The following is a 25,500-nucleotide window of genomic DNA, read 5'->3' on the forward strand; positions in this document are numbered from 1 at the left end:
ACCCAAAACTAGTCTGAATCACTGTCAGATTCAAAACTGCGAAGTGCCAAAATTGTATGAGGATTTGTGCAAGCTGCATCAATATCGTTTTGCAGCAACTCTGCTTTGCATGAACACGCAGCTGTGCATGTCTGTTCATTTTCAAAACAAGTGCAATCAACATGACACATTTCAGGGGGACATTCGCATATCAAATCGTTTAGAAGTTCTGGAGCTGCTGGTGGTTGTGTCATCATAACTGGAAACAGTTTTCCTGTTAAGTTATCAACCGAATAACCAGCATCAGTTGGTAGTGGTATCAAAGGCCTTGCCGTAATTGCTTGCCTCCAAATGAGTAGCTGATTGTTTACGCGCAGCAAATGACAGGCAAAACTATTGTTTGTTGGTGGAAGTTTTCTTGGTGGAACTTTTGCATGTGACTTCTCGCTGCGTAAGAAGTCCAGTGATCTACAGTAACTGTTTCCATAGAGCAATCCAACAAATTTTTGTTGCAGAGTTCCTCTCTGCTTCATTTATATCAAATCGTGTGCCTAACGTTGATTGTCCTTTGAGTTCATCAGCTATTTGCAGTAGAATGTTAAAGGCAGAACGCTTTCCATTGCCATAGAAGGCACTAACTGTATCACATCCCGTTAAACAGTATACTGATAACAGAATATTAATTTGTTGTCCCGCGAGTTTTTCATACAGAATATGAACAGGAATGTATCGCTTTAGGGATGTGTGCTTGCCCTCTTTACCTGTCAAGAAGTAAATCTCCCCTGCCGATATAGCTGTTCGGTGGTATATATATGGAGTATAACAAGAACATCCGTATCAGGCGAACATACGACTATTCGTCTTGCCCCTCTATCAGACTCTGCAATAGCATGTAGAACAATCCGCGTATCTGCTTCTTCCTGAGATAATTGAAGCTCATGTATCTCTTTCATTGCATCTTTTGTGATAACAGAAGTAGTGAAGCTTGGTCCTCCACTTACAATTAATTTCTTACCAATGTTGAGATATACCCCAGCCGTTTTTATGTAGTCCGCATAGCAATGTGCAAGACTTTCTTTGTTTTCCTGATTAGCTAGGAATGCCTTCCACTTTTTCGGAGTAGTTCCATCAAGTAGGATATGATGAGCTGGTGCAACACTTGTATTTCTCCTGTCACGTGTTTAGCCTTTGATGCTTTGAGCATCATAATGATCAAAGATCGCGTGTATTTGTAAATTCTCGACTGAACCCACTATTATGCATTATGCATTCCATAAATCCTTTCGCCATATCCCTAAAAGTGATTTTGTCTACAAGATTCGGACCAGATAGTGACTGAATGACAGCATGGCCATCATAAAGTATGGCATCGGCAGCTTCAATTCTAGTCAACCTATCTCCTGGAACTAGGCTTTCAAGTTTATGCATGAAATCAGACTTCGTGCAAGCCAACATATTTCCATCATCTGAAAACAAACTAAGGGGAACAGGAGAATTTTTGAATGACATTACTCTAATGAGTGGTATCTTCTTCCTTGAATTAACAACAAGTAACCGAAGATACATTACCTCACCATTATGCGTGACATTTTTAGCACGAACAGTAACCGTCTTCTTCATTGCTGTCATTGTTTTGACATTACTCCTTGTCATACAATGATATAAGCTCTTAGACGGTTTGTCACATCCTTCTTGTACGACCAGGCGCTCAGAAACAAATTTCTCAGCCATTGCTTCTCCTCTGTCGAGAGCATTTAATAGGCTGTCTTGGATATCTTTAGGTGCTATAGCACCGGTAGCAATGTTAATAAGGCTTGTATGAGGGTCGGAAAGATCAAAGGGGTCAACAAATGTTCCACCTAGCAATTGTTCAATCTTTGCCACATCAGTATTCCATCTTTTAATGACTGCTGTCCCAGATCGATTCTTATTTTGTTTACCGTTTCTGCATATTTCTTTGTGAAATGTGTCTGAGAACTTTGCAGTGATCGGTCTAGCCAAACACCACCTTGCAAGTGCTTAAACTCTCATTGTTAAACCTATGACACCACCAGCACCCTTTAGTGTTTTGTTTTCTGTTGTCTCTAAACAATAATCCATCCACACTCTATTGAACGGACCCTCAGATAACTTTGCCATGAAATGTCCATCATTAAATGACTCTCGTACACTTTCGGGTATTCTGTCCATCATTAGAATAAGTGCTGACATGTATCTTGCATAGTTTGTTCGATTTGCACTAAACAACAATGGTAACAGCTGCTTCTTAGCAGTTTAGTAAACATCCCATTCACCATTTCGTGATGCACTTAGGTAGAGTTTTAATGGCAGCAATATTCTACACAAAAAGTCATCCCAAAATTTAAAGTAGGGGATAAATTACTCCCTTCTTGACGAAACCCAGCCATAAGCGGGAAAAGCTGGTCAGTGATGGGTCCCACTAGCTTTTGAACTATTTTCAAAAGTTCACTAGCTGGGAGGGAATCGTGAAAGCCTTTATCCAGGGAAGTCACTAGATCACAATCCAGTTCAGGTATTGACTGTTCCCGATCATTACACCATGATAAAAAGTTTTTGTAGAACTTAGCGCTTAACGCTTCATCAACAAGCTTGAGGCCATACAAAGCACGATCAAAACTTTACCTGCCAACATTTGATTAACACTTTCCGGAGCAAATACATCAGATTCACACAGTAGTTTTTCAAACCAGCGTCCCCGTAGTTATGTCCAATACCATCAAAAATGGACATTAGCAGATGCATCCCCCTTCACAAGGAATAACTCCAGAAAGATCTCTAGGCTTAGACCAGGTTATCTCTAATGCTTTAGTTAATATACCCATATCAAAGAAAATGGAAGAATACTCGTGACCAAGTGCATTAATGCACTCTTTTGCTCTCAGAATAGTAGTGTATATTGTTGAATAATCAGAAGGTGGTGCCATTAGTATGGGATTAAAAGAAATTGTTGATAAAGGTTCCTTTTCCAATGATGACAGTTTAGCATGTGTCAGTGCTGTCATGAAAAATACCGCATCTAATCATATTGTAAATAGCTTCATTTGTGTGTGCATATTTTACATTCAAATCGTTAAGTGATGTTTTATGTCAGCTACATAAACAGGAGGATTAAACTGTGGTTCTGATCGCTCAGATGGTTTCCTATAAATAACAACATTAGATAAATTGCCACCTGGTAAGGATTCCAAATTAAACGAACGATCCGAGACTCTTTTGGTACGAGATGGATCAGTGCACGTGTTTTCATCGGTTTAAGTTTTAGGAGACACAAATATTGTGGTCATTGCATGAGTTGTTCTCTTCCCATCAACTGTATGTTCGTTGTGATCCCAATTGTCACCTACACATACAACCTGCTTGCCACCAGATGCTTTTGTATTTATATCTGATGGAACAAGTCCTCCTGCTGATAATGTATGTTCCTGATTGGTAGATATATGAACAGATGCTGATGTTAGGAACCTACTAAGCTCATCATAGGACATACAATAGCCAAGGTTGTACATATTTTCTATGAGTTTCCTACTTCCAAATTCATGATGGAGATGTACTCCTAAACCAATGTGTTTAGGTGATAAAACAGATGTTGAAAGGGTAATAATATCACATGCTATGTTAAGGCATCTAGGGTCAGGATCAGAAGTATAGCCATTCATATAACTTTTTTCATCTGTCATTGAGAGAAAAGTCAGCAAGAGAGGGTCAACAAACTCCCTTTTGGGTATTTAAATTCATTTCATTCGATGAGTAGTACTCATTTGTTAGGCTTTGAATTTTACCTATGCGCTTTCTAAGAATGCCAACTGCCTTGTGAACAACAGTTTCTTGTAATCGTATTTTCAAATTCTGAGACCTCTATGAAGAACTGTCGACCCCCTTTTCATCAAGCAAGTCACAGTAACGTTTGCTCAGCGTGTTTAATAGAAAAACTTTCCTGTCATTGAATATGGCTTGCCTGTACTCCTCTATCAGTTCAGCCAAAACAACTTCGTGTGCATTTTCTCTAATCTGATTGTTGGAAGCGTCAATGTGTCTTTTGTTAATGTAAGATGCAAAGCATCCTCTTTTTCTATGGTATCTTGCCTCAACTGCTACAAGGTCACCATTGCCAACTCCCAGTAATCTAGTTTAATGAGCAAGGGACTTGTATAAGAAGAACGGCAGTTTCTGTGGTATTGCATTTTGAAAGCGCCACTCGAGATATCTTGTTTGTTTGGCCAAAGTCTAGAGGCAACTGCGTCCTGCCTTGCATCGCATGCTTTGAAAACAGATCCCAATTTTGATACATCGGGCGACACTGCAGGATATTTCGCCGTAAAATCTTCCAGGCAGAAAATACATTGATTCTTTACATTGTCATGCTTTGCTCTCTTTGACATACAATGAAGACTGAACTCTTCCATACTGTAGTATTTGGATGGCATTCCCCGCAAGAGATCAACTAATAAGGCATTTATTCGACTGAATCAAAATGTTAGTGGAAGAACGTTTCAACCCAAAATGCGAAATAATGGTTCGAAAGGTAATGTAACGGTGAACGCAGACTTTATATAACTCAAGACACAAATTGTACGTACGGTGATGAAACGATTATGACATAAATTTATCAAATGTCCACATTAATACAGGAAGAGGTTATCCTACAAGTTGCTAATGTGATCGAAGTTTATTGATCACTATAGAGAAATCTCCTTTGAGGAAAAAACAAATTCGCAATGAACTATGGGAATTCAACAATATTTACATAAACCTAGAGAGGACTCCACATGTACATGTTACTAGACATGACAATAATACATTTTCAGTGACAATTCAGTGAAAATATCATACAAGGTATAAGAAATAATGTTATATTGATTCTGCACATTGAAGTATTTATGAAATTGCTTCTTCCATTTTAAATTGAAATTGAGAATTGGAAAATACATTCCAAAGCATTGCTTTTGTACGATAATGAACGATTGTGCTTTAAAAACAGTATTCTTGAACGTAAAGTGTCTTTAGAGCTTTACCTACAGTTTCTGAAACATTTTTGTGCCTAATACATGGATATTTTAATCAGGTTGTCTAGATTATTGCCACGATGGCATCACGGCGATAACGCATGAATTAGCGTAATTTACACCCCAACGGCTTGTATTTCTTAGATAATAATATCAAGAAATAAAAGATGTTCTTAATATCTTTCCTATCGTTTATAAAAGCTACATTTTTTGTAATAATATGTTGTAAATTTCAGTTATACCTTCCAAAAATAGCGACAAAGTTGTTCCGAAAATTAGCAGCAGATATGATTGCCATGGCAACCGGTATATTGTTAGAACCGACATCCAACTATGCTATCACATTTCAGTAAAGATAAAACATCATGAAATCAATCGTAAAGTATTAAAATTGTCACAAACAATATCATTTTTCAAATCGCAGTGTCTGCTCAGCAAATACATTGTTGCACTAAAACGTAATTTTCTTAGCTCGCCATGGAATTTTACAATGTCATCAAGCAGTTTTAGACTCTTGAGATCATAACGGTTAAAATGATATAGGACACAAAATGTTGTACCGCCAAGTCAGGTATCTCGAAATCTAGAGCCCTTTTAGCTATCCGTCTGCAGCACTAATTATACCACAAAGCTCAGTGACAGATAATCAGACTCTAAAACTTTTCACAATATCCTTTCGGCTTACCATTTGTTGTGGCTCATTTTGAAGCTTATGGAATAACTATAGTTTTCATAGGCAGAGTTTTGTGAAAATCTTGATTTTATTTTCCTTATAACATCGGGATGGCGGCCATAGTCTGATTTCAAATACCAGTAAATATTGGTTGATTAGTTTCTCTAGTACCAACATTTGCACAATGAACCCCGATTTTTATTCTTGATTTTCAAAGAGGATGCCTTGGTTGAAGTTTGCATGAGGGAAAATTGAGCAAAAGTTTTAATCTTTCATTTTCGAGGCGCAATCTACCTTAACAACCGCAACACTCTTTGATTTTCAAATATCACATAGGAAAGAGTGTTAGAATAAAAATCTCCCACAGGAAGACATTAATTCAAATTGGACTACATGTTTCTCGCTGTTTTATAGCTTGAATTTTCTCATGGAGAGCGCTCGTTCTGAAAAAAAGGGGTCTTGAATTTAATAACTCAGATCACGTCGGATGTGGTAGACGACTGGGAGCGAAACGCCTTTTTTATGTTAGAGCACCCTTCCTGAAGGTCAAGACACTGTTCGTGCGAGTGCATGCTAAATTAAATGGCGGTATAGATGAAATTAAAAAAAAGGAAAAACAAATGTGGACGAGGAAAATACGGCGAGGGAAGTGAAAAGTGATCAGATGAATTAGCATGATAATTGAATTTCTAGTCAACGGAACTGTGTTTTTGCAGCTCTGGGCTGGTATTTCCTAAATGTCAACTGTGACGCGGACCCAAATCTACATCATGAGGCTTTATTGCAGGCACGAAGGAGACTTGTAGACAAGTATCCTTCTGGTTTATCATTGTCGCCGTTAAGCGACTAAGCAGTATGGGAAATGATAGAAATTTCACAAACGTTTTCGCTTGCGCTATCGGTGTTTCTGTCTCGGGTCTTGCTATGTCTACGGGCAATTCAAGTCATTTTTTTTGCCTTGCAAAACCCCCTATGGGTTAGACAGCAATCGTCAGGACGTCTCTATCAAAATATACAAAACGAACGTGCTCCGGGCACGTCTGTGATATACACTTCCCGTACAGATCTTCGCCATAACGATACACTTTCTACCCAGACATGTCAGAGACTCCGGTTTAATGATTTGACCTCTTTCTTCATTTATCACTCCCATATGAATTTGTAGGACCTCTTCGGGTCCGTAAACTAGTTTTACTGACTTACACACGACGTGTGACAACGGAATTTGTAATGGAAAAGCAGCGATGTCTCATTGCAAATGATTTACTTATATTTGTGCATAACATGGTTCCCTAATGAGCAAAAGTCGCTACTTCCCTGATCGTTATCGGCACTTCTCCCAGTCTCTCTCTCTCTCTCTCTGAAAGAAATCATATCTTGTATACAAATTCTATATAATACGACAACCACGTGACTGTCTTCTACGGTGAGGGTGACGCACAAGGCATACTGTATAAGAATAATAAGTGACGATGGATGAACACACACGTACCTCTCTTATCGAGGTTGTAAGTTTATCTCCATTAACAATAGCACAAGTTTGCCACAGTTTGTTTCTTGGGCACACTGATTCGCAAATTACTCTTCGTCACTTTTTAATGTAGGGAGCATGCACATGCACGTCATTATTATGGATCCTTCCATAAACGATAATCGAAGAGCTCATGTCGAGATGTCCCGACATCATGGGCCACAAGTTTTCGCAAGGCTGAATGTGAAACTGTAAATAGGCACACACGAATAATTACTTAGAAAGGAGAGAAAGTCTGTCACCTCCAGGTTGGGCAAATTTTACTCTATTGGATTGAGTCGAGTTATTGAAAACTTACTTTTTCTCTTGAAACTCTCTCTACTACAGAAAGACACTCATTGAAGGGCAAGATAGCAGTGACTACCAGAACTTTATAAGAGTGAAATCCTCTACAGCGGCATCTTTCTAACATTTACTTTGTGTTACGGAGATAACACTTCTCCTCAGTCTTTATCCATACTTCACTACAAAGGAGACGACCTTAGCGGTCATTAACCCTTTACTTGCCAGACAGTTCCCCATCTGTCAAGTCGGTAAAAAGCGGTATTGAGCCAAAACCATATGTATTTTCACCCACTTGGCTTTGTATCTTATAGCAGCTTTAGTCTGTAAAACGGACCATACGGGACATGATGTGCTTCACCAGTTTTAAGGTAGAACGCACCTCGGGGACAGACATTCGGACTCTCAAACTTTTACAATTATCTTCTGATATACCATTTGTGGGGGTTCATTTTAAAGCTTTTGGTATAAGAAACCTTGTCATTGGCTTAGTTTTTCGAAATTCGAATCTTTAAATTTTTTCTCTTAGAGTTAACATAGAGATGGCGGCCATTTTGAATTTCAAATATCGGTAAATCTTGGGTTATTTGTTTCATCTCTAGTTCCAAAATTTGTTAGGTGACACCCGATTATTATTCTTGGTTTTGAAAGAGAATGGTTGAAATATTTCTTCAGGAAAGTTTGAGCAAAAGTTTAAGTCTTTCACTTTCGAAGCGCAAATTACCTCAAACAGCTTGACCTGATGGTGAGATGAACTTGGCAGGTAAAGGCTTAAAAGACATATACAACACCAGATGTTGAAATGAAATTAAGATCCATGGCACAGTCTATTATATTACAATGAGCTTCAAAAGTAACTTTACGAGCTTATTTTGAAATGAAACTTTTGTGATTTAGTGAACATGCATGAATGATATCTACACAATAAGGTGGTGATTACATAACAACGGCTTGTGACTGGATGAGTTATCTTGAATTCCTATGAATGAAGAAACGCCCATCGAAAGCTATGTATAAGGGTCTATATTTTTAGACAATAGGAGACTCTCAGCCAATATACCAGGCATTTTGGAGCCTATAGGAGCTTGAGATGTCACTGTGTCTGTAGTCTCCGCCTCTTTGAAATGAAGTCCTTGCGGTTGTAACAGGATTTGAGTTTTAGTGGGCCTCTACTTTGGTTCGATCCTTGGGATTCTCCCAGTATCATCTACGACCGAAAAGAAATGAAAGCAATTTATCTTCTGTACTACGTGATTTTCTTAATGCACATGTCATTTGAAATAACCATGATCTTTGATTTTTCATCACACCATACTAAAATCATGTTAAGCACGGTGACTGTTAATGTTCAAATTTCAAATCTTTATAGGTCCGTTTTTAGGAAATATGAAGAACAAATCTCGTTTTATTTTACCGCTGTGAAGAGATAAGACTTCGAGACCATCATGCCATGAAGTTTTAAGTAGAGATATGAGGTAACAGATTGATAAACCTTCTTGAAAATATCGATGAAGACGACCCTAATGGCTTGCTTAGGAGGGCACTATATTTCTTCCAGAAATCGTGATTATAGCATGTGTGTCCATTTCCCCCAAATATTGTGTTCGGATGCGGTAATACTTTGGACTTATCGTGAAATATCTCATGGCTCCAGTTATGCGAAAGGACCAACCGGTCTGAATGAATTCAAAAGGCTAATATTTTTGCTGTTAAAAGTCTATTTCATATTTTGACATGTTCTTGTAGCAAATAAAACAGATATCATACAAAGCATTGCCTTTTATATTATGCCAAGGTAAAACTTTGGCAGAATTTGAGATTTGCATTGCAAACTTTGGGGTATCGGGTAAGTTTTGGTCCTATTTCATAAAAAAATCTATTGAAGATATTGCATATTACATAACATATTGCATATATACCCAACAAGTCAGGTTATGTTAAAAAAAGCTTAGCAGACGACTTACAAGTACTACCAGACAAATGCACGTGGATGTGCGCAAAATAGTGATTTTTTCGGTACTCTACAAAACACAACCGTAGCAGTTATTGCATCCCTTTTTTCTGTTTAAATTTTATTTCGTATTCTAGGGATCCTAAGGCTTCTATAAATACAGGTTTGTTATCCAAGATGCGTATGTAGACCGCTTTAGCCCACGGCCTAATATTTCTTGACCGCTGACATAGTGTCATCCTTTGATAGGATCTAATACCGTGCATTTTATGCTTAAGAATTGTGTTTTTGTCTGTATTTACCCGTTTAACAAGTCAGGCGATGAAGAAAAGTTGAAAAAATTGCAAATTACTCTTCCAATAGTTTCTAATTGAAAATATGCATCCCGAAATTACTCAACGCATTCTGCAGTTGACATTTACTAGGTGAGAAATACCTTGTCTGGTGGCCATTTTGAAAAATGGCTGCCATGGCAACGATTCAACAGATTTTCAGTGGCTCCGTATCTGAATTTGTTCAACACATATTACGACATATCTGAGCCAAGTTTGGTGCTTTTATCAAAAAACGCACAATGGATTTGCCATGCCGCACCACTATAAAGCAAAAAATACCCTTTGTGACTATAGCATAACGACTGTAGTCTCGGTTACTCAGACTGCACTATAGGACTCTCATCCGCCCCCTCCCCCTCACGTAATATGGAGAAATCCCGTTGAAAACTTTCCGGACAAAGATTATGCGACACGTTCAAGAACGATGCACCTAGGAGCCAGTGATTAATGATGCAAATCATGTTTTCAGATAAAGTCACGGCATATACAGCTTGAGGTAATGTAGTTCGACCTTTGAAGTCCTTTCTCAGTAATAAGAGGGAACGATGACCTAACGTCTTTGATCAGTTGCATCGTACCAGTCAATATCACGCCATCTTGGCTCGGAGACTTTTAAATGGGATTTCCCCAGGCTGTGTAGGGCGGCCGGATGGGAGCTCCCTAGTGCAGTATTGGTAACAGAAATATGATATAGGCTAACAACAAGAAAACTCGTGACATATAAGCATAAAATAATATTTCATAAAATTGATTTCAATTCACCATGACACTTAATGTCAATAAAAAGGAACAAATTTGACAGTAGTGTAGTGAAACTTTATGCTTTTAAATCTATTTGTTACGGACTTAAGGATATTTCTCCGATTTATATTTTCTCAAGCATTTCATCAAAGCCGAGCTAAGTTTCCGAGCGTCTTGCTAAAGCCGGCGAACACGGTTTGACAGCTAGAGTCGAATCATTAGGCTGCTGGGTTTTTCGATTAAAAGCTTGAAACGCCAGGATGAGCTGAATTTATCTAAGGCCGTTACTTCACAGGTTTGGTTTCCTGCCAACAATATTCTTGAGCGTACCCTAACAGATACTTATCGAGTAAAATCTGTAAAATCGATGACGCTATTTTTAATCGTCAGGTTAGAGCATATAGAGTCGACAAATAAAGCGATTACACAGTGACTGAGGGTTGAATGATAAAGGATGACGACATTCGATGGCCTAAAGAACATGATCAATTGTATGATACTGTGCAAATTGCAGACTCGTTAATACAGTACTGTGGCAAAGGTTATCGGCCACAGACTGCCAAAAGGGACAACTTGATGTCAGCGGAGGAAATCGATTTTCATGTATAAGTGCGAGAAAAATGGATGCCCAGTGACGTCATCGTTTTCAAAGTACCAAAAGTACAACAGCCAGGAAGATGAAATGGCTTCCTCGTAAGCATACGATGACGTAATATTGATAAACAAGAGGTAAGTTTTTTCCCGCGTCTCTTCTTTAACATGGCTTGTGAAAATAGGGTAGATAGGTTTCAGAGTATAAGATGCGTACTTATGTAGATGTACAGCCAAGGGAACGTGCTTGATTTTTCGAAACGTTCACATTTCAGATGAGTTTGCTTATGGGCGGGAGAAATCTTCAGTCCGCGGGTGTGAAATTTTGTCGGTCAGTTCACGAAGAAACTGACTAAGTTTTCTTGGCCGTATATGACATCGTTACCTATGTAGCACATAATATTGCAACATTTGGAAACTTATTCTGCTTCATCGGTTATACTAACGACTCCGTGGTGACTTAATGACAACTGAAAATAATAATTGGTTACAAGCTCTATATTGAGAATTGCAACAAAGCAACGGTCTTTGGGTAATCGGCCACCTCGACCGATATTTACACGCACCAAGTGGCTGGAAAATCCAACCGATTAACCCGGCGCAACGAATTTGTTCCTCGCAGAATGTATACAAAGAGAACATACCGCGTAATTCAAGCAGACGCGGCTTACATGTGCGCCAATCCGACAACTTTTGTTCTTTCGGTTTACATGTGAATTATACTTACTCATTGAATTGATATTCAAAGCTGAAGCAGCCCCTGAAGGCAAAACAAACTGAACCAGAAAGAACAGGGACAATTCTATACGTGTGTGAATTATAAAGTCCTGACGACGTTTCGTGAAAAATATACATACTTCTCAGTGATGTTCCCAGAGTAGGTTGAATTCAGTCTTGCGGCGATAGCCGCTATACAATCATAGGTCCACTTGCCCTTTGTACGTCTTCTCCTTTTGGTATCATTCACAGTATGAAAAGCAGTGGCCGATGTAGAGACTTTGTTGCCATTTTGGCTCCTTCCGGTTTTTCGAACTTCATCAAGACGTCCACATGACGAGCGGGAGCATTATCGGAATGGCCGATGCTGTACCAGATATATACAGATGTGATGATTCGACCCACTGTTTGTCTCTATGGAAGATAGAGAATTTTGACCGTCTTGTGCAAAATCGAATCTTTGACTTTTTCCATATTAACAGAGAGAGTAGGGCTATTGTGAATTTCAAGTATCGATAAATGTGAAGTCACATTTTCCCCGAATTTTAGCACAATGATTCCCGAAGTTCTGTTTTGAGTCTGAGACAGAATCTTTTAATGGTTAAAAGTTGCTCATACTCATATAGAAAAAGCAAATTAAAGCTTTCATGAAACTCTCATTTTCAAGGTGTATATACGGCCTTCAAAGTTAGCGCAACACAAAAAGTCATAGCCAATACAAGGAAATGCACCACTTCACAGGAGTTGTTTAAAAACCATGACAGACAGACGGTTAACAACATTTTCTGTGTGGTGTTGTGCCTGCAGAATTTCTCTTCTTTTTTGTGCAGTTAATACCAACGACTACCAAAGTCAAAGCCAGGCTTTGAAGCCATAGGATTTAAGCTTTCGACATATTGAAATATTCATTGCTTAGTGCTTTTCTTTAATACCCCAATGTAGGTCTCGTGCGCCTTCTCCGTCAAAACTAGTGTAGACGTCTGCTCATGTTTTGCACAGAAAAAAATAAGTCGCCTTCATTTGTAATTAAATCACCATGGGTAACCGTTTAAAATTCAGGATTGAAGAAATAGATTAAATGTTTCTTGTTTTCAATATTGGATATTTGCAATAGCCTTGCACCATTCTGTCTGGATTGAAAACGTATAATTTTCGATTTTTCATTAACAAGACCAATGGAAAAGCTAATTTGCTTCACATGTGACAGGTTTCAAAATAAATTCATAAGAGTTTTTAACCAGCAACGAACTGTAATGTTCTAAGTCTGCAAATTAGTTCTTTAGCTACGCGAGAGTAGAAAGTAAAGCAACTATTGTATATTTTATAGATCTCTAAAGATAAAACAGAGATTACAAACACTATTTTGACTCCGTCGCACTCAGTACATTCTCATTCTATACTCATTACATTACTTATTACCGACATTTACTTGGCCAAGAAAAAAGTGTTTCCAATCTCAGCCATTAAGGCATTACGCACCTGGAAAGTGAAGGACTTAAAACTTAATTTGCTAAAACTTTCTCGATGAAACTTTTTACGATTCTCTTACCAAATCAAGAATGCAAATCAGGGGTCACATTGCAAATTTAATCTGTACCAGAGAAGCGAGTTACCTAACATTTAATTTACCGATATTTGAAATTTAATATGGCCGCCTCCCCTGTGTTAACTCTATGGGTTAAAAACGAAATCTTTTATATTCTCAAAACTGATAGGAGCATAAAGTTCCCGGTGTATAGACAAGACATTCTTGGAGCATTACGAAAGAAGCACACATCATAGTTTTGGCTTTTTCGCCAGCTGTAACTATGGCAGCCTTGATAGTTATTTTACGAGGGAATTCTTTTGTGCTATATTATTTCAGATTGTCTTGTGGGAACATAAATTTGGAAGGTGCACATATGCTGTTGAAACATGCGCCTTTGGAAGCTACCGTGACGGTGCGAAGTTTCACTGTGACTGGATTACATTTTGTACATTAAGATTGTCAGAGTCTACAAATCACACCCGAGTGTTGGTTCAAAATCCGCGCTCATACGACTGACGGCACGAAAGAAGGAAAATATGAGGCCATGAAATATGAAAAAGCTACAAACACATATTATCGTATTGGATGAGTGGAAGTGACCAAAACTTACTAGTCTTTTTATCAGAAAACAAATAGCGTTATACTTTCAGTTTTCTCATCATAGTCCCTCGAGCAAAAAACATGTTTGTCATTCAAAACCACGGACGATTGTCGGAGACAACTAAAGACCGTTGTAATTCTCGTAAAAACCAACCGAAGCGTTCTTCCACAGATATGATTTGCCTTGAAGATACATCAAATAGCTAATCAAATTGGAAATGAAATCTTCACTTGGCGCCGGAAAATGACAACAAAATATTCTGAGTTTTCAATGCAGACCATATACAGTATCCCCGGAGGTTGAATCAGCAAAGTGTGATGCTACATCCGATAGAGTTAATCAGTCACTTCTCACGCCAGTGCCAACACAAAAACACCATTATTTGCTGTCCGTGCCCCCAGGCTTGTCTGTGTTCGATTCGCTTGCATTTGAACCACTCGCCGAACCCATTACGCTTATACTAAGAAGTGGAATATATGCTATGAGAAGATTGCTCTCAGATAGAATGGAGTCAATGTAAGGAATAAATAATGAGAAGTGTGCTGATATCATTTTGCAGGGTGGTGCAGGCTTTTGAAATTCATCGGTCTTTGCAACCTCCGATTTTACTTTCGACGGTATTCCTGCAGGTAGGTTGAATAATGACCAAACTTCATAAATCTGTGAACTGATTTTAATCAGGCTCTTCTACGTTCTTTGCCAAAAAAACAAACAAACAAACAACGACATGTATGTATGTATGTATGTATGTATGTATGTATGTATGTATGTATGTATGTATGTATGTATGTATGTATGTATGTATGTATGTATGTATGTATGTATGTATGTATCACGGTCCCTCCTTGTGGAGGGACTGTGTATGTATGTACGTACGTAGACGTACGTACGTACGTACGTACGGATGGATGGATGGATGGATGGATGGATGGATGGACGGACCCGGACGGATCCGGACGGATGGATGGGATGGATGGGATGGATGAATCTATCTATGCATCTATCTATGTAGCTATATCTCTGTTATGTACAAGGTAGGTATACTGTATCTAGATATGTATTGTTTGTGTGCCGATGCGTTGTTCATATTGATCTATCTATATGTAGGCGTAATTTGGTATGTCGCCCCAAAACTCTCGATAATCTTGATTTGTTTGAGAAACCCTAAACTACATACGTACACTTGATAGGAGCTATGGTCTATGTTACCTGGAAGAATTTCCATGGAAACGCCGAGTTTGCGTGGACCTGTATGTAGACTACAGAATTGCTTGATCAGAAGACACGCAAGAAATACACAGACGAGTGCTCCTAATACGCATACCGGAGGGATCTTATGGCAGTCATTTAGGTGGTTTCGTGTGCCGCAAATCATTTTATTTTTTCCTGACAACGACTTCCTGTGATCGGTTTTCAGTTGCAGGCCACGGTGTCAGTTCATACCACGCCATGAAAATTGGATAGGGAACTTGGATATGTCAAAATTTGTCACCGCACAAAATAGCGGCGTTGTCGTTAATCTTTACTCTTCTACTGATTTTATTGAGGTGTTTGTTCACACTTTGAATCCTATAGCTCAAAGTACACGACTTTCAATCAACAGACAAAAGGCACCACTGCCAATCGTGGTCGCAAATAGGTTGCAAAAGATAATTTGGTACTATCAACATTTTAAATATGAACAGTATTTAAACTTTCTTTCGGCCCGGCCGAGTCGTCGATGAATTGTAAGATTACCCCAGCAGAGTCCTTAAAATGATCGTACAGCACATTATTTTGTTGAGAATTTTGTTAGTGACTCCATCAACCAACTCTTTTTAATCAACCATGCCAATAATGGGCCATTTCTATAAACTTCGCTTGAACTCATATCTTGTTATTTCAGATTGCACGAGTCTATTTGATTCCGAACAATTAACCCAGGTGTTTAAAAAAACCGCGCCAACTTTGTCGTCGGGGAATGAAAGTCCGTATTTCAGAACTGCAAAAGCAAGAAAACTAATTACATGTACCTATCCAATGTAAGTACCATAATACATGTATATAAAAGGTTACGCCGAAGTGGTAAAAGCGGCTAATTTGTTTCAGCATACTTGCTCACATACACGCAGTCCCCCATGGATACCAGAAATTTGATTCATAATTATATTTACGTAAGCGCTTCAGTAAAGGGCATGAGACGATGAACAAATTTACAAGTCTGAACTGACATAGAAAATTAAATTTAATTTTATAGAATATAATAATTTTGTGCGTGTTTGGTAGAAAAATCGGGCCGTTAGGATAAGATTTATACCACATTGGAAACACTCAATGAAATTCATATTAACGATTGTATAAACGCTCTTACAAATTAAATTACAGTTAGGAAACACGGACTGGAAAGTCTGCCGTCATAGGTGTACAGAAAAGCCCTCAAAGTTTATAAGCGTGGCATTCACTCAAAGTTCATGACATGTGATAAATTTAGGCTGACGGATGAGTGGTCTGTGTTACTGATATACATAGTCGGGTTTCTCTGTGCCTGACCTTTTTTAAAATTAAAAATGAGTCCTCATCGTTAGCATTGGCATTTACACTCTTTCCTGTGGGTCCTTCGTCTGATCCGTAACAGCAAGATTTTACCACAACAGTTGAACAATAAAACTGATTTACAAATCAGCGTAACCTTTGTTAATCGCTATTGACCCCGATATAATAGGGGATTTATCTTCTTCAAGTACATGACGGAAAATTCTTTCATGACATGTTTTGGCTGAACTGGTGAACGGAATGCCGCAAAGCAATGTAAATGATAACTTCCCTGTCTATCATTAATTTTAAATATGTAACGTTCCTAGAGACATGCCGCTCAGATCTCTGGTCATCTCGAGTGGCCAACAGTATCGAAAACAAGCGTTTTATATTTCCCGTGGCATCTGTTTTAACCCGCATGTCTCTCAAAATGGAGAGAAAGCTATGTCTCTGACAGACTGATGGTGCGCTTTACTTGTGTTGTCATTCGATGCCAACTTTGAACGCTGGCGGTGTTATCCTCATGCTCGCATCATAACTACAGCCGTTATCTTTCACGATTAGCACACATCAATAATAAGACTATATATATCAAGGTATTTAATTCCTGCAAACTTTGCCGACCATGGCTTTGGCGGCCCGTTTTCCCACACCACTATGGCTGTTTCGATATGTAACTGCAGTTGTTATTCGTACTTGTTCTTCTGCTCCTGACGACGAAGGAATAATTCTGTCTCCGTTTACGTGAGCTCCTGAGGCTCTTCCGGAAGTTTTCGCCCATGAACGAGTAAATTATCGGATTCAAGCAGCTGTTGACGTAAATCAGGCAAATGGCGGCGAATCGTGTCATCTTAAATAGTTGATCGGATGATAAGGCGGGTGTCGTGATAGAGATGAAGTTCAAGATGTAAAAGGGAAACCAGCAAAGACTAAAAGCGAGTACGACTACGATGACGAGGGCCGCGATACGCCTGGTGTTCCCTTGCAATCTTGTATCGCCCGGACGCTCTTTCCCCCGGGCGATGATGAAAGAATAGATTTTCGCGTAACACACCAAGATGCAACACAGCGGTACGGCAAACCCACCGACGAAAGCAAAGATGAAGAAGGCGAAGGGACCAGCGTCGGATATGTGGTCCGGCCAGTCCGTGATGCACACCGCCGAGACGTTGCTGTAAGGGTAGACCGACGCGTATATCCAGAGCGGCTGGGAGAAGAAGAGCGACACCAGCCAGATGCAAACGTTGATAATGCGAGCTTTGCGAACCGTGCGGTAAGGTATGCATCGGATAGGGCGAACAATCGCTAAATAGCGGTCCACGCTCATGGCAGTAAGTATGAAGATGCCCGTGAATTGGTTCATTCCGTCAAAACCGATGAAGAATTTGCACACAATCGTTCCAAATGGCCACTCCTTCCTAGCGTATTGGTAGGCCGAGAAAGGCAATGTGATGACATACAGGAAATCCGCTATGGCCAGATTCAGGATGAAGACGCTTGGAATTGAAGGTGTTTTGCGCGAATCACGGCACAACACGAAAATCACTACAAAATTTCCGACAGCGCCAACCAGACAAATGACGGCGAACGTTATGGGTATTACCCGTCCGCGAAACCAGGCGTCGCTAATCGCCGCGACAGTTACGTTTGAAGTTTCACCGTTCAGGCTAAAAAAAATCGACGAATTAGCGGTAAAAACTGCTTGCTCCGTCATCGTCACACGGATCTCTTCCTCTCCTGCACAGCACCCTGGTACAGAAGGACCACTTGTGACCACTTGTTTACATCCAAGCCTGCTTCACATAGACTAGGTGAGAGAGTCCTCGTTTCATGGCTCCGTACAGTCAATTGAGAGCAGACATCGCGTTACATACATCGGCCTTATGCAAACATTCCCTAGAGTGCAAAACTCTACATGGACGTTGACAGACCTAGTTTTTTTTCCGTCTCGACGCCTCTAACGCGAGGGGTCTTGTATCCCCGCTGCAACTTTGGGTCTGAACGGCTGGTGATCACGTGAGAAATAACCATGTCTTGATGACGTCAGCATTTAGCAGCTCTATATCCAACAAGCGAGGTATGATTTCATGGTCTACCGAATCTCAGAGTGAAAATATTGTGCAAACTTTAGCGGCTTTGGACTTTAATGACTAAAATATGGCCATGAGGAGCGCAACGCATTGCATGTCGGTGGTAGAAGAGATTTAGCTCTATTTCGATTATCGTGCACAGCTTCGCAGCTGATATCCTAGTAACGGCGCAAATTTATATGCGTGATACCTCAGTCAAATTCAAAGTTTTTTCCAAAGAATTAATCAGTTGACACTCCCAACAATCTATTGTATAGTGTGTGTTATAGAACATCATATTTATTATGAATTTTTGGGGTACGGGTCGAATTAATTTCGTCATGAGGCGTTTGCAATTCTAAACTTTCAGGGGGGATTTGGTCAATCACAAATTTAATCGAAGTGTGCATGTTTCTTATCAACGGTCTCTTAACCATCAGACAAAGGACTCTATTCTTCCTCACATGTAAACTTACGACGTTAACTAAAGACAAATTGAGGAAAGGTTCGTTGACCTCTTTGAAATCAGTACACAATAAAGTGAGAAAAAAAACACCCTTATGAAAATTCGCCAAAATAAAAATGAATCAATAAATCAATAAAAACATACGAAACATTGCTTGCATAATCAGACGAAATTTCACTTTCACTGACGCCCCTCGTCGTTACGTTCTTGGTACAATGTGTACTTCATAGCAGGAATTTATGATTGTTTGTCATTATGCTTTACGACAACAAACTGGGAGCAGCAAATGAACCAGTGGATTAAACTGCTTTCAAGGCTGAAGGGATTTGTTTATATTCATTGACCATAGAAGGCACCTCTTTTTCTGCACAGTATAGTACGGGTACCGAAAAACAATGAATGATAAAATCGACAATATTACATTATTTTCTCATTGGGCAGTGAAACAACATAATTGTGCTCAGAGATGTTAGCGTGTAATAGTTATGAGGATAACGGCTAAAGTTAGAATTATTACGTACAGACACTAAGGGAAGCGACTGTATTTTCATACATTCACGTTTGTTTAAATTAACCTTTCTTCAAACGCGTTATTTCGAACTGTTATCGAACTGCACTGCCAACGATTATATTTTCGACAAGGAATGCGTCACTCGACACTTTTTAAAGTAAAAAGTATTTGTGCAAATTAATTTATAGGACACCCACAAATGTCAAGGAAAGATCCCGGCAGTTTGAAAAAGACATTAGTAATAAATAAAAAAATTGTGTTATTATATATATATATATATATATATATATATATATATATATATATTATATATATATATAATATATATATTATATATATATATATAAATAAATAAATAAATAAATAAATAAATATATATATGTATATATATATATATATATATATATATATATATATATATATATATATATATATGTCATACAGTTAAATTCACTCGAACGGAAATATGAACCGCAATGGTGTACAGTACGTCATGCAAATGCAAAGAGTGGATCATAATGTGTTCTCTATAGGATATATATATATATATATATATATATATATATATATATATATATATATATATATATATATATATATATATATTTTATATATATATATATATATATATATATATATATATATATATGTATTAATTCATAATATGTGTATATTATTATGCATACAGTTGTGTGTGTATATATAGCTATACGTGTATATATCTATATATCTATATATGTATCTCTTTCTCTCTCTCTATAAATACATATATTTTATATATATATATATATATATATATATATATATATATATATATATATATATATATATAAATGTATATATTCATAATATGTGTATATTATTATGCACTCTGTCTTTGAAGTTGGATATCAATGCGACATGAGTACTAAAGGTAGTACTATAATGCATAGCCACTGAATCATCATAGCGTGTTAACCATCGATTATCTCATGAAATGCCTTTCAATACCCTTGGGTTATTTTAAGACATGTGTCACTTCAGAAATTGTCCACAAAGCTGATGTCATCTAAGTAAAAGCTGTGTTTGTGCAATGTACTGGTAAATAATCAATAAAAGCAAATATCAACTACGTTATAATTTTATTTATTTATTCAATTAGGTCAAGCTATTGTAACTGTTTAATCTATGAAGCAACATATCTCGTCAACAATGGAAAAGGTACCTTATGTTGACGGTGTACACACTGCTGAGTGTTTCGCTTATATCACGGCGAAATGTATAAAAATCACATTTGTTTTTACTAACATTATACATCATTATACATCATTTTCAGTGGTGTTTCAGCAGCAGCAGCAGCATGCGTAAAAATTGAGGTCAGGCAAATAGGTGCTGCCGGTGATTAAATACATTCTCAGCTCCACTCGAAAAATACATTTCACGGCGGAACTGATTATTCTTATACGTCTTGGCTAGCTCTCCAGCATAGTGCATTTAAGTGTAGTATAGGCATTAGTATAGAGCTTTCTAGCACTCATCATTATGAACTACTGAAGGATGGTGACAAAATTGACGTTTGATATTTTAGTCCAGTCAATTTAGGGTTTAACCTAGGATAATGCAACAGAAATTATTTCTTCACCATGACCTTTGGAAAGGTCTCACTAATGACATATTAAAAGTATAGAAAAATATAAGGGGTGCAAATCGGTTAAATTTGCATATATTTAAATTAGCTATATATCGCCTTTAAAATGACTGCTATACTCACATTTTGGGCATGTAAACTGAATTCAAGTGACTTTTTTCATTGCAAACACAATTTAGTAAGGTTCAATAAGTTATTTTCTAAATGTCTTGAACAATAAAGAATATGCAAATTAAGTAATTTGCATATATTCACAGTTTTTCCACTATTTCAGACAAAATGAATGTTTAAGTTCATATTTAAACAATTTTTTTTCTCTATGAAATTGTTCAGGTTTTGCAAGAATTACCTAAAACAAAAGAGGTTGACCTAATTTGTATGCATAATTTGCATATTTTAATACAAAATGCCTAATTTGCATAATTGACACAAACGGTCTTCTGTATACAATAAGCCTACAATAGCTTCCATTGACATTTTCTGGTTATTCAGAAATGCAATGAATAAAGAGAAGAGTTTCAGAGAGTTACTGTTTAAATAAAAGGAATCAGAATTCTTTCTTTGGATATTCTTCTTTCTTTTACGACGATAAGGTTATTCATAAAAAATCATTGGACGTGCTCAAGTTTTTGACATCAATTGTCATTTTAAGTTATTTCTCCTACAACATGTTCGACTGCAGTAAAATTTTTGAAGGAATATTTATGCTTTTGGTCATCTTCAATGACGATGGAAATATTCAGTTACTAATAAATGGATCACCACACTTAACAGTTGATCATCCTTCTCATTATTAAACTATCCTTCTCATTATTAAACTATCATTAGTATAAATACGAACATCATTTGAATCACCATGATGGTAGTGGTGATGACAATTATTATGATGGTCATTATCATAGCAAAATTTCTTCCTCTTCCTCTCTGTTTACATCTTCCTCTAGGTGGTTCATTTGTTTAGAGCCAGAATCCTTTCGTTGACAACAGAAAGTCTATATTTTGCTTTCTGTCGGGGTATTCATGCTGCTGCAGTTCATTGTAGAACCCATAAGTATGGGGAAGGATTACTCAATGAAAAGATGTGAAGCATAGGATGATATAATTGTACTGTGTATCATATCAGATCTTAGATGTGCAAGTATCACTCATGGGGTTGTTATGTAATGGACTTCCCATTTGCAGATTATTAGACTTTTGTATTATTACCAATAAGATCGACACTCAAGGAATTGAGAGACTGGCCAATCTGAGGTGAGACTTCCATAAGGTTAAAAATACAGGATAACCAATTTTATGATAATTTGATGTCAAAATTTGGTATCCTAATTGACAAACTCGTTAACGGCAGCTTCTGTGATGCAAATCCCTTCACATCTTGGTTTTCTTGTTTCACGGTCATGAAAATTTGAAAGAGCAGCTAGACCATGTAACATTATGAAAAGTATCTAGATTTGCTTTACCAGTGATTTAGATTATCATGATTCAGTCAACAGATTTTTTCAGTTTTTCCTCAAATGCTATGGCTGTGTACGGTAAGATTTAAGAGGAAATCTCTCTCTTCAGTCCATTATATGACTTTACATTAATTTTCAATTGTTGTATTCAAGAAATTTCAAAATTTTGAGAAATGCAGTGTCCTTTGACGATTGTAATGTCTTTCAGCTGATAAAGGAACAGCTTTCCTAATCCATATTTCATGATAATTGGCAGTATAGTATAACAATTGTACCTCTATATCATCATGATCATTATAATTTATTTATCATTATTATCATAAATTTCTGTATGTGGCTTGAACAGGCAAGTTGCACACAGTCAAAAGTATATCTGATTTACCAGTGACCACACAACCTGGTCTTTAATTACATTTTATCCACACTTAATCTATATTAGTATTACGGGTAAGGGTGAAAATAAAAGAAAATAGAGCTGAAATACAAATTTTCTTCAGCCTCCCTTTGTACAAAGTGTTGGTTATTTGGCCAAGCATTTTGGTATGCATTAAGAAAATCCAAATCTTCCAGTAAGTTCCCAATGTTATTGACATTATGCAAATTCTCTAGATAATTGAAATGAACTATACGAATCAATCATTGTTTATTTTTACAGGGCTTTTCATTCTGTAGGCCCTATTAGTATATAATCATTAAAATGAGTTAAAATACACAGAAAATAAATAACCATGTCAATTTCTTTGTACTGAGCAAAATGTTCATTCAAGTTATAAAATGGACATCTTTCAATAGGAAGAATTTAAATCATTAAATAACTTAAACAAGTAGTGTCTCTTAATGTAAGTTCTTATTTTACTGATAACATAATTAATTAAAATAAGTTGACGTCAATTTGAAAAATTAAAGAAAATTATTTTAGTGATCATCATACATGATTTATGCACATGAGGAATCGCTCAAAATTAGGTAAAATATATTTAGCAATGTTAGTAAAAACTTCCAATCTCTCTTTACGATATTGTAAAACCTTTCAAGTTTCAATTATTACATTTAGTACAGTGTAGGCATTCCCTATAAAATCTTTTAAAATTAGTCCTTTCCACAATGTAGATTGTATTAGGCTTTGAATATACATTCTTGGACCTTTTAAGTATTTAAGGTGAAGAAATAATTCATGTTCCAATTAGAAAAAGGAAGTGACATGGTTGACTTATTGGACAAATTTGAAAACATTCCCTGAACTAAAAACAAGAAAATGATGTTACGTAGTCATTACAATGTCAGCTTATCTCTTAAATCACTTTCGTAAATAGATTATCAGCACCAGGTTTGTATAGCATCTATGACCCATTTAGCATTTGGGTAAATTAGCTGTCTTATGCACAACTTCATTAAATGCGCTTTTCGCGATCCCTGGGATCGCCTTTGTTCTAGTCTGTAAGAGAATGATTGAGGTGTAAGAGCCTTTTGTTTTCCATTGAAATTGTAATCTTGTGGGTAAATTGTCTGATGAGAAAATCTAGTGCCAACTCAGGCCTCTAAACTTGAGGTATGTAACTTCCATGACCCTATTAAAATTTAGTTCTAATGATCTCCGTTGTTTTTTAACATTATATATGGTCATTTATACTATAGGTCAAAAAAGGAAAAGTAAAGTGGTAGGAGGGGCACATTACAGTTATGTAAAATGAGAATCTTAAATGATTTTATGCATTGCCTAGAAACACAAAAAGTACATTAAATAATGAAATTGCTTGAATTAAATATCAATTTGCTGTATATATTTTAAGAAATCTATTAACAGCAACGATATTGTTCCCTTTTCTAAGTTTTATATTTATTCAAATTATGCACTGTCTCCCTACTTAACAGTCATTTTGTTTGTCATTCTATTCATTCAATACAGAGTGGAAACAAAAACTACTTGTTGTATAGATTAAATATAATTTTTAAATGAAATGCAGTGGCAGCCATACTTGATTTAGGCAAATTAGGAATATTTCTCGGGGAATAAAATGTATTCAAAATATTGCCTGGACAAAATTAAGATAAATGCATACATTACTTGAACAAATGTCGCATTTTTTTCAATTCAATATGCATATTTCTTTTATCAGTGAATGTATTGCTCCCATATTCCGTTTATATCTATACAAATAAGGTAATGTTATAAATCTTAGATTGTATCGGACTTTTAGTATGTCATTCTAGGTTTCCTCTAAAATACACAAAGAAAATTTAATTCTATTGCAGTCAGAAGTAGCTTATATAGTTATTAATTAGGGACATACAAAGAAAAACGAAGTGTTGTGGCGGCCATATTGGATTTATGCAAATAAGGAATATTTCTATGACGACAAATATTTTAATCAACATTGCCTGAACCAAAACAAGGCAAATAAGCCCAAACCCGCATATATCATGTTTAGCCAAATATTTTTAGTAGCAACATTCTATCAGCACCTAGTTTGTAACCATAATCTTTTTACATATATGCAAATTAGGCATTGTTTACATTTCTAGATTGTACGAGGCTTCTAGTATGTCATTGTAGGGCTTCTCTGAAATACACAGTGGATAAATAATTCTATTGCTGTCAGAAGTAGCCTAAAAATAGTTATTAATTGGGAAAAATACAAAGAAAAGTGAAGGTTGTGCGGCCATTTCGGATTTATGCAAATTAGGAATATTTCTATGAAGATTAGATATTTCCATCAACATTTCCTAAATCAAAAAACAAGGCAAATAAGCCAAAAACCTGCATAACATATCATGTTTAGCCAATTATTTTTAGCAGAAACATTCTATCAGCACTTAGTTTGTACCCATAATCTTTTTACATCTATGCAAATTAGGCACTGTTTACAATTCTAGATTGTACTCGGCTTTTAGTATGTTATTCTAGG

The 25,500-nt window shown here is 37.0% G+C and overlaps 1 protein-coding gene across 1 annotated transcript; it reads right to left on the reverse strand.

Moving 5' to 3' along the window:
• Positions 1-16,741: 16,741 nt before the first annotated feature.
• Positions 16,742-18,386, reverse strand: LOC139120990 (somatostatin receptor type 2-like). Its single transcript, XM_070685572.1, has one exon. The coding sequence runs from the start codon at positions 18,179-18,181 to the stop codon at positions 17,123-17,125; it is 1,059 nt and encodes a 352-aa protein (XP_070541673.1). The 5' UTR covers positions 18,182-18,386; the 3' UTR covers positions 16,742-17,122.
• Between the last annotated feature and the right edge of the window lie 7,114 nt (positions 18,387-25,500).

The sequence above is a fragment of the Ptychodera flava genome, chromosome 21 (genome assembly GCF_041260155.1).
Source record: "Ptychodera flava strain L36383 chromosome 21, AS_Pfla_20210202, whole genome shotgun sequence".
Classification (NCBI taxonomy): Eukaryota; Metazoa; Hemichordata; class Enteropneusta; family Ptychoderidae; genus Ptychodera; species Ptychodera flava.

Excerpts from the sequence above, each read along its gene's own strand:
- LOC139120990 (XM_070685572.1), bottom strand. The coding sequence starts at position 18,181 with ATGACGGAGCAAGCAGTTTTTACCGCTAATTCGTCGATTTTTTTTAGC.